A 14671-nucleotide genomic window follows, 5' to 3' on the forward strand; every position below is an offset into this window, starting at 1 on the left:
GTCAGTCTTCTTCTTGAAGATCCATTTATTCTCTATGGCTTGCCGATCATCGGGCAAGTCAACCAAAGTCCATACTTTGTTCTCATACATGGATCCCATCTCAGATTTCATGGCCTCAAGCCATTTCGTGGAATCTGGGCTCATCATCGCTTCCCCATAGTTCGTAGGTTCGTCATGGTCTAGTAATATGACTTCCAGAACAGGATTACCGTACACTTTGGTGCGGAATGTACTCTGGTTGACCTACGAGGTTCGTAGTAACTTGATCTAAAGTTTCATGATCATCATCATTAGCTTCCTCACTAATTGGTGTATGCATCACTGGAACTGATTTCTGTGATGAACTACTTTCCAATTCGAGAGAAGGTACAATTACCTCATCAAGTTCTACTTTCCTCCTACTCACTTCTTTCGAGAGAAACTCCTTCTCTAGAAAGGATCCATTCTTAGCAACAAATATCTTGCCTTTGGATCTGTGATAGAAGGTGTACGCAATAGTTTCTTTTGGGTATCCTATGAAGACGCACTTCTCTGATTTGGATTCGAGCTTATCAGGCTGAAGCTTTTTCACATAAGCATCGCAACCCCAAACTTTAAGAAACGACAGCTTAGGTTTCTTGCCAAACCATAGTTCATACGGTGTCGTCTCAACGGATTTAGATGGTGCCCTATTTAACGTGAATGTAGCTGTCTCTAATGCATAACCCCAAAACAATAGTGGTAAATCGATAAGAGACATCATAGATCGCACCATATCTAATAAAGTACGGTTACGACGTTCGGACACACCATTATGTTGTGGTGTTCCAGGTGGCGTGAGTTGTGAAACTATTCCACATTGTTTAAAATGAAGGCCAAACTCGTAACTCAAATATTCGCCTCCGCGATCAGATCATAGAAACTTTATTTTCTTTTTACGATGATTCTCCACTTCACTCTGAAATTCTTTGAACTTTTCAAATGTTTCAGACTTGTGTTTCGTTAAGTAGATATACCCACATCTGCTCAAATCCTCTGTGAAGGTCAGAAAATAATGATACCCGCCGCGAGCCTCAACACTCATCGGACCGCATACATCGGTATGTATTATTTTCAATAAGTCAGTAGCTCGCTCCATTGTTCTGAAGAACAAAGTCTTAGTCATCTTGCCCATGAGGCATGGTTCACAAGCATAAAATGATTCATAATCAAGTGATTCCAAAAGTCCATCTGCATGGAGTTTCTTCATGCGCTTTACACCAATATGACCTAAACGGCAGTGCCACAAATATGTTGCACTATCATTATCAACTTTGGATCTTTTGGCATCAATATTATGAATATTTGTATCACCACGATCGAGATTCAACAAAAATAGACCACTCTTCAAGGGTGCATGACCATAAAAGATATTACTCATATAAATAGAACAACCATTATTCTCTGATTTAAATGAATAACCGTCTTGCATCAAACAAGATCCAGATATAATGTTCATGCTCAACACTGGCACCAAATAACAATTATTCAGGTCTAAAACTAACCCCGAAGGTAGATGTAGAGATAGCGTGCCGAGGGCGATCACATCGACCTTGGAACCATTCCCGACGCGCATCGTCACCTCGTCCTTAGCCAATCTTCGCTTAATCCATAGCCCCTGTTTCGAGTTGCAAATATGAGCAACAGAACCAATATCAAATACCCAGGTGCTACTACGAGCATTAGTAAGGTACACATCAATAACATGTATATCAAATATACCTTTGTTCACTTTGACATCCTTCTTATCCGCCAAATACTCGGGGCAGTTCCGCTTCCAGTGACCAGTCCCTTTGCAGTAGAAGAACTCAGTTTCAGACTTGGGTCCAGACTTGGGCTTCTCCCGGGAGTGAAAACTTGCTTGCCATTCTTCTTGAAGTTCCCCTTCTTTCCCTTGACCTTTTTCTTATAACTAGTGGTCTTGTTAACCATCAACACTTGATGCTCTTTCTTGATTTCTACCTCCGCAGCTTTGAGCATAGCGAAGAGCTCGGGAATTGTCTTATCCATCCCTTGCATATTATAGTTCATCACAAAGCCTTTGTAGCTTGGTGGCAGTGATTGAAGAACTCTGTCAATAACACTATCATCCGAAAGATTAACTCCCAGCTGAGTCAAGTGGTTATGGTACCCAGACATTCCGAGTATGTGTTCACTGACAGAACTGTTCTCCTCCATCTTGCAGCTATAGAACTTGTTGGAGACTTCATATCTCTCAACTCGGTCATTTGCTTGAAATATTAACTTCAACTCCTGGAACATCTCATATGGTCCATGGCGTTCAAAACGTCTTTGAAGTCCCGATTCTAAGCCGTAGGGCATGGCACACTAAACTATAGAGTAGTCATCAGACCGCGTCTGCCAGACATTCAAAGCATCTACATTAGAGGGAGGGGCTTTTCACCTAGCGGTGCATCAAGGACATAATTCTTCTGTGCAGCAATGAGGATAATCCTCAAGTTACGGACCCAGTCCGTGTAGTTGCTACCATCATCTTTCAACTTAGCTTTCTCTAGGAACGCATTAAAATTCAAGGGAACGGTAGCACGGGCCATTGATCTACAACATAGATATGCAAAAGCTATCAGGACTAAGTTCATGATAAATTAAGTTCAATTAATCATATTACTTAAGAACTCCCACTTAGATAGACATCTCTCGAGTCATCTAAATGATCACGTGATCCATATCAACTAAACCATGTCCGATCATCACGTGAGATGGAGTAGTTTTCAATGGTGAACATCTATATGTTGAACATATCTACTATATGATTCACGTTCGACCTTTCGGTCTCCAGTGTTCCGAGGCCATGTCTGTACATGCTAGGCTCGTCAAGTTTAACCCGAGTATTCCGCACGTGCAAAATTTTCTTGCACCCGTTGTATGTGAACGTAGAGCTTATCACACCCGATCATCACGTGGTGTCTCGGCACGATGAACTGTCGCAACGCTGCATACTCAAGGAGAACACTTATACCTTGAAATTTTAGTGAGGGATCATCTTATAATGCTACCGCCGTACTAAGAAAAATAAGATGCATAAAAGATAAACATCATATGCAATCAAAATATGTGACATGATATGGCCATCATCATCTTGTGCCTTTGATCTCCATCTCCAAAGCACCGTCATGATTTCCATCGTCACCGGCTTGACACCTTGATCTCCATCGTAGTGTCATTGTCGTCTCGCCAACTATTGCTTCTACAACTATCGCTAACGCATAGTGATAAAGTAAAGCAATTACATGGCGATTGCATTTCATACAATAAAGCGACAACCATAAGGCTCCTGCCAGTTGCCGATAAATTTTACAAAACATGATCATCTCATACAATAACGTATATCACATCACAACATGCCCTGCAAAAACAAGTTAGACGTCCTCTACTTTGTTGTTGCAAGTTCGCATCAAAAACCACAACGATGTTTCGTCAAGTTTGTTGTTTTAACCTTCAACAAGGACTGGCCGTAGTCAAATTCGATTCAACTAAAGTTGGAGAATAGACACCCCCCAGCCACCTTTATGCAAAACAAGTTGCATGTCTGTCGGTGGAACCGGTCTCATGAAAATGGTCATGTAAGGTTGGTTCGGGCCGCTTCATCCAACAATACCGCCGAATCAAAATAAGACGTTGGTGGTAAGCAGTATGACTATGATCGCCCACAACTCTTTGTGTTCTACTCGTGCATATCATCTACGCATAGACCTGGCTCGGATGCCACTGTTGGGTAACGTAGCATGCAATTTCAAAAAAATTCCTATGCTCACGCAAGATCTATCTAGGAGATGCATAGCAACGAGAGGGGGAGAGTGTGTCTCAACGTACCCTCGTAGACCGAAAGCGGAAGCGTTAGTATAATGTAGTTGATGTAGTCGAACGTCTTCGCGATTCAACCGATCAAGCACCGAACGTACGACACCTCCAAGTTCAGCACACATTCAGCTCGATGACATCCCTCAAACTCTTGATCCAGCAAAGTGTCGAGGGAGAGTTTCATCAGCACGACGGTGTGTGACGGTGATGGTGAAGTGATCTGCGTAGGGCTTCGCCTAAGCACTACGACAATATGACCGGAGGAGCAAACTGTGGAGGGGGCGCCGCACACGGCTTGGAACAATTGATGTGTGTTAGAGGTGCCCCCTGCCCCTGTATATAAAGGAGGGAGAGGGGAGGAGGCCGGCCTAGGGGCGCCCCAAGTGGGAGGAGTTCCACTTGGGCTCCTAGTCCAATTCGGCCCCCTTTTCCTTTTACCGGAAGGGGAAGGGGGAAGGAGAGGGAGGAGGAGGAAGGGGGCGCCGCCCCCTTCCCCTCTCCAATTTGGACTCCTTCCCTTGGGGGGGGGGCACCCCTTGTGGGATGGCTTGCCTCCCTCCTATGGCCCATATGGGCCATATCTTCCCTCGGGGGCTCCGCCCCCGGTACTCCGATACGTACCCGATACATTCCAAACCACTTCCGGTGGCCGAATACTGTCGTCCCATATATCAATCTTTACCTCTCGACCATTTCGAGACTCCTCGTCATGTCCGTGATCTCATCCGGGACTCCAAACAATCTTCTGTCACCAAATCACATAACTCATAATACAAATCGTCATCAAATGTTAAGCGTGCAGACCCTACGGGTTCGAGAAGTATGTAGACATGACCGAGACACCTCTCCGGTCAATAACCAACAGCGGAACCTGGATGCTCATATTGGTTCCTACATATTCTACGAAGATCTTTATCGGTCAAACCATAATGACAACATACGCATTCCCTTAGTCATCGGTATGCTACTTTCCTGAGATTGGATCGTCGGTATCTTCATACCTAGTTCAATCTCGTTACCGGCAAGTCTCTTTACTCGTTCCGTAATGCATCATCCCATAACTAACTCATTAGTCACATTGCTTGCAAGGCTTATCATGATGTGCATTACGGAGAGGGCCTAGAGATACCTCTCCGATACTTCGGAGTGACAAATCCTAATCTTGATCTATGCCAACCCAACAAACACCTTCGGAGATACCTGTAGAGCATCTTTATAATCACCCAGTTACGTTGTGATGTTTGATAGCACACAAGGTATTCCTCTGGTATTCGGGAGTTGCATGATCTCATAGTCAAAGGAATATGTATAAGTCATGAAGAAAGCAATAGCAATAAAACTTAACGATCATTATGCTAAGCTAACGGATGGGTCTTGTCCATCACATCATTCTCATAATGATGTGATCCCGTTCATCAAATGAAAACACATGTCTATGGTTAGGAAACTTAACCATCTTTGATTAACAAGCTAGTCTACTAGAGGCATACTAGGGACATTGTGTTTTGTCTATGTATTCACACATGTATCAAGTTTCCGGTTAATACAATTCTAGCATGAATAATAAACATTTATCATGATATAAGGAAATATAAATAACAACTTTATTATTCCCTCTAGGGCATATTTCTTCAATTTTTGCATCATCATCTCCATTGCAAAAATTTCTGCAACATCACCTATATTGCAAAAGTTTCGTCCGCAACATCACTTATGTTGTAAAAAGGTGAAGACAAAAATATTCTGCAACATGACCTTTGTTGCAAAAGTTTTCTACAGCATGACCTCTATTGCAAAGATTACTGCAGCATAGCCTCTGGTGCAAAGATTTTAGAAACATTGCCTCTGTTGCAAAATTGAAGAACACCGCTCGGCCACTCTATGGCACACGATCTGACGGTTCGTGACCCAGCCGATCTTTTAAAAAGATTAGTCGGCGAACGCGTAACACGCCCCGGGATATTAGTCCTTTGAGTGTTGAATGCTTGTTCTTCCAAAGTTTACTTCTTAATCAACATTGCAAAGGTGAGCCAAAAGTGCATCAACTTCACCCATAAATATGCGGTGACATGAACTCACATGCTTTTTAGGGAAATAGCAAAAAATAGTCTCGAGCCATGAGTAATTAGCTTTGAACGTAGCCAGGAAGAAAGATTTAATTTTATGCAAACAATAAAACATGCAATTGAATTATTGGCCAATGGTGAAACATATAGTTGTAGCAATTGACGAATTTGACGATGGTTTAGGATCTCCGCACTTTGAGCTTTTATAAGGTAGAAGAAACATCTACTCCCGCCTTTCCTAAATATAAGTCTTTGTAGAGATTCCACTATGGACCACCATCTCTACAAAGACTTATATTTAGGAATGGAGGGATTTCATGATAATGAGCATATACACAAATTTTTTGGGCTTCTTACCAAGTGTTTAAACAAAGCGCAAACAGCTCAACATAATATTTTTTCAATATAACGAGCATAGCCTAGAAAAACCTGATGTCATGCATTAATGAAATTTACAAAAATGTTTACATTGCAAGAAACATGAAGGTAATTTACAAATTTGGGCCTACACACAAACAAAGGTAACATATTCTACCTTGGGACATAAAAGGCATGATTTTCACAAGCATTAGCAATGAACAGTGGATCATGATGAAAATAAAGCTAATAATCTTCGTCAAATATTACAGAAACAAAGTTATACCCCTAGAAAACCTCAAGAGAATGAAGCAAATCAGCATAAAAGAGCCACCATGTATGGGTGGAAGATGAATGTTGTTACCAGAAATGAAGCAAAACAACATCATTTCCAGGTTATCAAGATTCTCCTAGAGCATGAAACTATTTGATGCAACCACATATCACACTAAACTAACTTTAATGATTGTATTACACTTGATGGCCAGTTAAGAAAAGCAGAGCTAACAACAAGAAGGAACATGAACAATGTCCCGCTAAAAAAGGAAAGAGCATAAACAGTGCCGATGATTTGCAAAGTAAAATAGCAATCTCATCAAAGGTTTGCAATCATGGTAGCAGCTACATATGGGAATTGGCAATGCAAAGCAATGTTGAGGATATTGCTTATCATTATCACCGGTCAGCTAGGGATTAGAGATTAATCGGAAATCGGCCAATTAATCAATTTTTTCGGTCGACTATTAATCGGATATTTTTTTTTGCAAATCTCAGGTTCCCAACACTAAAATACGCTATATTCAACACCAAAACAATATTTGACAGAAGTGTTACCTTGATTTCTAGCCTTCAAATCCTCGTATAATGACCAGAAAAATAGGACAATAGTACATATTCCATAACAAGGTCCACAAAACATAAATAAACATAGTTTTTGCAAACATAGTGATATGAATAGGTCTGATTTATTGGTAGATTCCCGATAAATCGCTTGTGTAAACGAGAAATTGGTCCAAAAGATAAACGGCAAAGATAAGGCATAATCTAATCGGTCACCCCCCGATTAGTGACAAATCGGAAGATTAATCGGTGAATCGGAAGATTTCTTTAACATTGATGCAAAGTATCATGATCTTCTACCAAACATTTCACTCTAGAGATAAGCAATTCAATTTACCATCCACTGCTACCATACAAACAAAACAAGGTTTAAGTTATGCAAAACCAACTTAAAATAAGTAGCGAGTAACCTGGTTGCTCTAAGTTCCTGCTACGGCCCATGAGTGAATTATTACATTAAGGCCTCATTTGGTCGCAGGGTTTCCCCGGGGGGGGGGGGGGATACCCGTTGTTTCCCCGGGCCGAGTTGACCCAGGGGAATCGAGTTGGTCATTTGGACCGCATCGTTCTCGGGGTAACCCTGCCCGACCCACGTCCTTTCCACGGGAAGGAAACCCACGCCCCCAAAGCTCGGTGAGGAAACCCACGGCTCGAGCGAGACGAGCGAACGGCAGAGCCGTCGACCAAGATCCAGCGCCCCCAACTGCCTTTGAGCTCCTCCGGCGGCGATAGAAGCAACGCCCCGACCCCCTCCCTCCAGTGTTGAGGATCCAAGCTCCGCTCCTCCACGGATGGCGACGGACAGCAGCCGTCACTGTTCTCCTTCCCCATATCTCCCCTCCTCCCCAAGCTCAAATCCCCTCCGGCGATGGTTTCGCGGACATATTCATCTCATCTGATCAAGGGTTAGTCCCCTCCCCCCGCCCCAATACATTTTTCTTCAGTTCATGACTTCACCGTCCCTGATCTTGAACCACCAATTCCATAGGAGCTTGTATTTTTCTTGTGTAGCTGCTCTGCACTTGTTGTACAGATGTCGGGGGGATGACACCAGGGTAGGACAATGTGGATCCAATAATCTTCTAAAACAACGGGGTGGCAAGCGCCCCGCCGTCCGGCTCGCCCTGCTAGACGGCCGTCCGGCTGGGAGTAGCATCAAGGCTCAACCCGGCAGGGCCGGCTCCCGCTCAGGCCGACCAGACGACTGAGCCGCCCCCTTCGTACGACAGGATGACGTGGCTACAATGCACCTATTGTCCTGACCAAGGCAGGCGTGGCTACAGTGCACCCGAGGCCATGTCCCGGGGTTGGCGGCAGCAACCCGGAGCGATCTCGTAGCAAGACGGCGCCCGTCGCACCATGATGCAAGTCGCGGCGTGCCACAGTGCCGTGCCTCCCTTGGGACCCGTGCCCGGCTAACCCGGCAGCCGGCGGGCCCCACAGCCGGCTCCAGATGATGACGGCTGGTCCCCGCGCCCATGTAACATTACCATTGTAACCCTGGGAGTACCGGCCTATATGACCGCCCGGGAGTCCTCCATGCAAAGGAGGCTTCTTCCCCACGCATAGACACTCACACACACTTTCGGCCAGGAGAAGGAGAGAGCTAGCTCTTCTTCCTCCTCCCCTCAAACAGCTCCAGGAGCACTTTGTAGATCCAACATGACTAGGGGTTTTACCTCCCCGGAGGGCCCCGAACCTGGGTAAATCGCGAGCCCCCTTCTGCTTGTCCCCGATCTCGCTTCTGGTACCCTCCGACGCTCTTAGGCCCCAACCACGTTCGATAAGCCTACCCATGACATCTGCCACACCTGCCCATCTTGTTTGAAAGTATCCCTGCCTTGGACATGGCAACTTATAATCCAGAACTTTTTCTAGTGCACAAACTTCACAATGATGTATCAACAACCCTTGTACTGATTGCTTTTATTTTGGCACATGAAAACGGCTTAGGCCAATGCTCGATCGTTGTGAAATGCGGACCGATATCTTAAGCTTGATGAAGTGATGGATAGGTTGTAGTAATATTTTTAAAATTCTATTTGACATGAATTATGAACCTTTGTTATGTGCCTGTGGTTTTTGTGGTTGTTTCTCAGAATTATTTGTGGAATTTATCAATGGTTAGTTGTGTCAAATTTGTCAGTTGTACGTGAGGGAATTCCTTCCCTCCCTTGTTGCCATTTGGGCACCTAGTCTACTGGGAACATCTCCCCCGTGGTGGGAGGGATCCCACGAGCATAGGAAAATCTCCCCTAGGGGTTTATTGCCCTGGGTTGTCCTCCCCTTGGAACCAAACAATGCCTTAGCGGGTTTTCTTCTAAGGACGCAAAAAACAGAGAGCTTGAGATTCTGCGTGAGCTTCTCTCGGCAGTCAGCATGCAGGGCAAGTTCACTTCAGTTCCATCGCCTCCCTGCATGAATCAGTTCATCACAACATTGTTAAAAAGAAGGATCAAATTCTACCAACTGATAAGTTCATCACAACATTGTCAAAAGAAGCAACCAAATCAACTAACTAATTATGGAAACACCTAGAATCTGCAGCTGCTGACAATGTTAATCTAATACTCGAGGGAAAAACGAGATGAAACATGGATTTCATACTAGAATAATTTCTCGGTCTCTTCACTTTCCGGGTCCAACTCTAAAGCGCGCGGGAGTGCGGAATGCGCAGCAGCATACTCCTAAGGAAGGCAAGCGCACATCAGAATCAATTATAGCAGATATGAAAGGAGCGATGACATCGTCAGTTTGAACTTTGAACTCCATCTTCTATTGCACCTTCATGAACACTAGAGCTGTTCCTTGCCGATAGTTCACCTCTTCCCACTTTGGAAGCAGCCTTTTGCATTTAGCTGCATCATCAAAAGCCCTTTGTCCATCACCCATATGAAGCCAGCAAAGGCTCCTGTTTGACAACAACTTAGCATCAAAGTTATCCATCTTACAGTGCCTGCAGTAGACAAAACAGTGAAAATTGCCATGAAGAAAATGGGGAGAGTTTTACCTAAGTTAGTGAGAGTTAGTACAGAGTCTTTCTGCATATCGTGCACTTGACAGCATAATTTCGGAAGCTTTTTTGCAACCGGAAGAACATTTGATAAAGGTGAGCTTTGCAACGTGCCACCAATCTTAATGACTGTCACCTCCTCTGCTTGCTAGCGAACCTCAAAGGAAAACTTCTCCCAGAATCTCCAAGTAAGCTACACATGTGCAAGGTTTGTTTAGCACACATTCTGGATGACAAGCACAAGTAGATCATTACCATGGATATTGAGTACTGGCTAGCGAGTTTATAAGCGAGAAGCAGTACTAGCTAGCGAGTTTACCTGGAAGTGATAAACGATAAGCAGTACTGGCTAGCGAGTTTACCTAGAAGCGATTATTAGATTCCACCAATATGTGCTTCAGTTTGATGATTAGGCATGGTTCCGGAAATGTAGCAGTAATTCTGAGACAATGGACATTCCATATCAAATATTCTGACAATTTGTAAGTAGAAAAACGCCCCGAGTTCTAGTCCCAGAGAATAGCCTTGCGGTCCGAGGAACATCATCGTTGGCAAATCTAGTTAAGCAGAGGAACTTGAACATGCCATCTTCCAATGAGATGACAATACCTCTGGTTCTGAACATGGAAGAAAGTAACAGTTAGGATTAACCTAGCAGGCAGAAAACATCTATTTTGCTAGTCATGGACACACAATAAGGCAATTAACCGCTCTGTTTTGCTAGTCATGGACAATACCATTGTTTTTTTTTTCTTAATGGAGGAAACTGAAAAATTCTAGTGTAAACAAGGGAATCCTAACTCTTAACCATGGACAAACACTCCCGCAAAAAAAAGGAAAGTGGGATAAGCAAGTTTTAATTATCCATTCTTCCACGTTGATTAATTTGAACCTAACATTACAATCGACATGAGTGCTACATGTTGACTATGGTTAAGGCAAGTCAAGTATAGGTCGTGGAGAGCCAAAGTAGTTGCTACGATCCAGCAGGCACCCCGCCGGCGAGGACAACGGGTGGAAGAGGAGGCCGGTTCGGCCGGCGGACGACATCGGCAAGGCCTCCCCCTCCCTCCGATCGGTTGGAGAAGCTGATGAAGATGAGCGCCATCTATATCTATCTATCTAGGTCGCGGAGCTGAGAAGCCAAGGGGAAAAAGTGGACTGCCGGACGATACCTGACCATGGTTTTAAATAGCCCGCTATAGCTCCTCTATAGCACGCTATACCGTTTAAAAGAGGTCCTACGCTAAAGGTCTTTTGTCCAAACACATGAGCAAACATTTTAAATAGCTCGCTATAGCACGCTATAGCATTTAGAAGAGGTCCGCCGCTAAGAGGCTTAGCGCGCTATTTAAAACTTTGTACCTGACTAGTATTGGCTCCACCCACGGGCGCAAAACAAGTTTTGGAATTAAACAATTATAAATATATACCTCTCTCTTATTTTGGGCTAAATTTTGAGTTAAACATTTAACTAACAAAATGTAAAATATATGTCAGAAAAATTATATTGTCGGAAAGCTCTTTCAAATGCAAATTCAACAGTATAATTTTTTATAGCATATACTTTATATTTTAATAGTATATAAATGGTCAAAATTTGGACCAAAATACGAAGGGGTCCAATAAACTCGGAAGGAGGTAGTATTACCACGCACTATATCGTCGATCTATTTTTATCGTCCATCTCGGATGGATACTAAGAATGGATAATAACCAAATAAACCGATAAGTGGCGTCGATCATCTCGCTGGGTAGCGTAGGGTAGGGTAGGTAGTCTCTCTCTCAGCTAGCATCGCCGGGATCCACCTGCTGCTGCAGCGGACCTGCTCTCCGTCTTGGGAACCAAATAAACAGACAAGTCGGAGTTTTTGTCTGGCGTCGATCGTCTCAGTCTGGGTGTGGGACTGGGTCTAGAATAGAATGCATCATCAATAACAGTCATCGCCGGGATTGAGCACGTATTGCCGGCGGCCGTACCCACCTGCAGCAGCAGCGGACTTGCTGCTCTTGCCTTGGGAACCAGAAGACAGGCGTCGCTTGGAGCCACCAGACTTGTCATCTTTTGGGGGGCCGCGCTTGCGATCTCCCGGCCCCGGAGGAGGACCTGGCTTGTCATCTGCAGAGGGAGCTGGGGCTGGAGGCTTTGGAGGGACCGCGTACGCCTGGATGAAAGGGAGAATGATTCTGGACGGGATAAAGTGGGAGTGCGGTCCGCCAGAGCCGCCGTGAAGGATGCCCTTGACCCGCCGGAAAGAATCGAACAGCGGCCCTCCTGAGGAGCCCCCCTGGCTTCCCATGTACGCCTCCAGAAGAAAGAGATCGTATCCAACAGGGTTGGTGCTCATGTCAGGCAGAAACCGCTGCATGCAGTAAAGGCCCGTGGCCAACGTGCAGGGCCGGAACTCGGGCCAAGAAAGCAGCATCAGCTGGGCGGCGGCCGGCACCTGCTCTGGGGAGAAGTGCGGGATCGGGTGCGGATGCGGGCACGCCTCCATCTGCCCGTCGTCGTTGAACCTCAGGGGCAGGTCGCCGAGGTCGACGCGCAGCAGCATGAGGTCGCTGGCGCAGTTGATCCCGCACACTGTCGCCGGCGCGTAGGCTCGGTCGCCGACCCTCCCCCCCTCGATGAAGGCTCTCTCGGCGTGGTGGCAGGTGACCTCGACCCTGAACAGCTCCTGCACCTTCTCTGCTTGGATTGGGCTGTCCACCGCGTGAAAAAGGTGGTCGACGATGTGGGCGCATGTGAGCACGTAGAGGTACCGGGCGTCGATGTGCGAGGCAAGTCCGGTCTCTGTTAACCACTTCAATCTACGAATTGCCCTCTTCTCTTGCTCAGACTTGGTGCCGGCTTGGTCCATGAGCCTCTTGGTCTCTTTCCGGTTACCAGGCAAGGGTGTGAGGAGGACGAGGAACAGGGATGGCCTCGCTGCTAGGCACAAGGGTCTCCAATCAACCATTTGCACGGAAGGCAGAGCATCCGGAGCAAGCGGATCAGCCATAGCTATATGTAGCTACTACTGCAATGAACAAGAACAAACAAAAGTCAGCCAATCAATGCAAGCCTGATGGCGACCAAAGTGCATCAATAAAGGAACGAACGAAACAACTAAACAAGCGACAATAGTAGTTACTAGTAGCAGTAGCATATATAGAGCTGCCAAAAAAACGCCGACTCCATTAATTCAAGGACTGGAACCCAAAAACAGATACTGTATATACTACTACTACTACTACCAGCACTGCTTGATTCGTCCGGTCTCAATCAGATATCCCATTGATGGGGACTGGACTGAAGACAATCTCGGCAGAAAAGCAATAAATATACTCCTACGATAAGCAAGGGACAGCACTGCTGCTACAATAAGCAAGGGACAGCACGACCGACGATCGATCTTGTTTGGAAACTAAAAAGGCTATCCCTCTCCAAATACCAACATAGTACAAAGCCAATCAAGACGCGAACAAGCACACGGCTTGACATCTTAGAGGGCACCCATAAACTCGCCTGAAAATCAAATTGCCACAAACTGCAGGCACAAACAAAGATGCTTGATCTGATATGACCATGTTGCAAGCATCCCAAATCAAATCAAACCGTCGATCCAACACGTACGCGTGCGCGTGGAATCCAACACCTGAGTGCAGCGAACGCGACGGGAATTAAACATATGCGTCGGCGTCTATCGGCGTCGGAGTCTTCTCTCTCGCGTCGGCGTCGATCGGGTCACTACGGGAAGCGGCGCCGAGAAAGGAATTCGCAGCAACAAGTAGTACACCTGGCCATTTCCAAGGAAAAAATCTCGCGAGCGCAAGCCCAGAATCGGACCCCCGAAACCCAACATTCCCTCCAAAAAGCTCGAGCCCTAACAGAATCGCCGAGGAAACAAGCAAAGATCGGCAACAACTCCGAATCGCCTCCCAAATCGAAACCCCCGCGCCCAGATGAAAAAGGAAGTTGCGATCCACCTCGCGCGCCTCCCTCTCGCTCCGGCGGCGTGCGCTCCTCGTCGGGCCATGGAGGCCAGCACGGCGAACCGCGCCGCTGCATTCGTCGAGTTCATCGGGAAAAACGCCAGGAAAACCATCGTCCTCCGAGAGAAAGAGGAAGGTGGAGCGGTGATATCACGCACCTTCGAGCGCTCCTCCTCGCGCCTCGCGCCTCCCCTCGCCGTCGCCGTCGCCCTCGGCCGGCCGCCTCGCCTCGCCTCCCCTCCGCTCCGATTGTTGCTCGAATTTCTCTTCCGGATGCGGCAACGAGAGAGAGAGAGAGAGAGAGAGAGAGAGAGAGAGGGTGATTGGGGGCCGGCCGGGGCGTGTGACTGCTGTGCTTACCGGTCCCTAACGGGTCGGATCGCAAGGGGGCTCTCATCTTAACCTGTTCGGCCGTTCACGTGCCGTGCTTTGCTTTTTCCGCCTCTTAACGGGTAGGGTTTCCGCCTCTGGTCTGGACCCGTGCGGCCGGAAAAGATTTACTGTGTGCATCTATCCAAAATTTACTAAATCAAATACTACATTTATTTTGGGTTATATAAGATGTTCAGCTGAAGATTTG

At 46.1% G+C, this 14671-nt stretch overlaps 1 protein-coding gene across 3 annotated transcripts; it reads right to left on the reverse strand.

Moving 5' to 3' along the window:
* Positions 1-9241: 9241 nt before the first annotated feature.
* LOC123124087 (uncharacterized) lies at positions 9242-14443 on the reverse strand. 3 transcript variants are annotated; one of them, XR_006460957.1, is made up of 6 exons: positions 14250-14443; positions 10479-10733; positions 10114-10309; positions 9888-10014; positions 9711-9790; positions 9242-9517 (listed from the first exon to the last, which is right to left on the reverse strand). XR_006460957.1 is itself a non-coding variant. In XM_044544789.1 (2 exons), the coding sequence occupies exon 2, from the start codon at positions 13116-13118 to the stop codon at positions 12048-12050; it is 1071 nt and encodes a 356-aa protein (XP_044400724.1). In that variant the 5' UTR covers positions 13119-13136; positions 14250-14443; the 3' UTR covers positions 10782-12047. The 3 variants fall into 3 exon arrangements, 1 of the variants encoding a protein (XP_044400724.1); XR_006460956.1 differs by having other exon boundaries at positions 9711-10014; XM_044544789.1 differs by lacking the exons at positions 9242-9517; positions 9711-9790; positions 9888-10014; positions 10114-10309; positions 10479-10733 and adding an exon at positions 10782-13136.
* Between the last annotated feature and the right edge of the window lie 228 nt (positions 14444-14671).

The sequence above is a fragment of the Triticum aestivum genome, chromosome 5D (genome assembly GCF_018294505.1).
Source record: "Triticum aestivum cultivar Chinese Spring chromosome 5D, IWGSC CS RefSeq v2.1, whole genome shotgun sequence".
NCBI classification, from domain to species: domain Eukaryota; kingdom Viridiplantae; phylum Streptophyta; class Magnoliopsida; order Poales; family Poaceae; genus Triticum; species Triticum aestivum.

Bases quoted from the DNA above. Each gene is read 5' to 3' on its own strand.
- LOC123124087 (XM_044544789.1), bottom strand. From the start codon at position 13,118: ATGGCTGATCCGCTTGCTCCGGATGCTCTGCCTTCCGTGCAAATGGTT.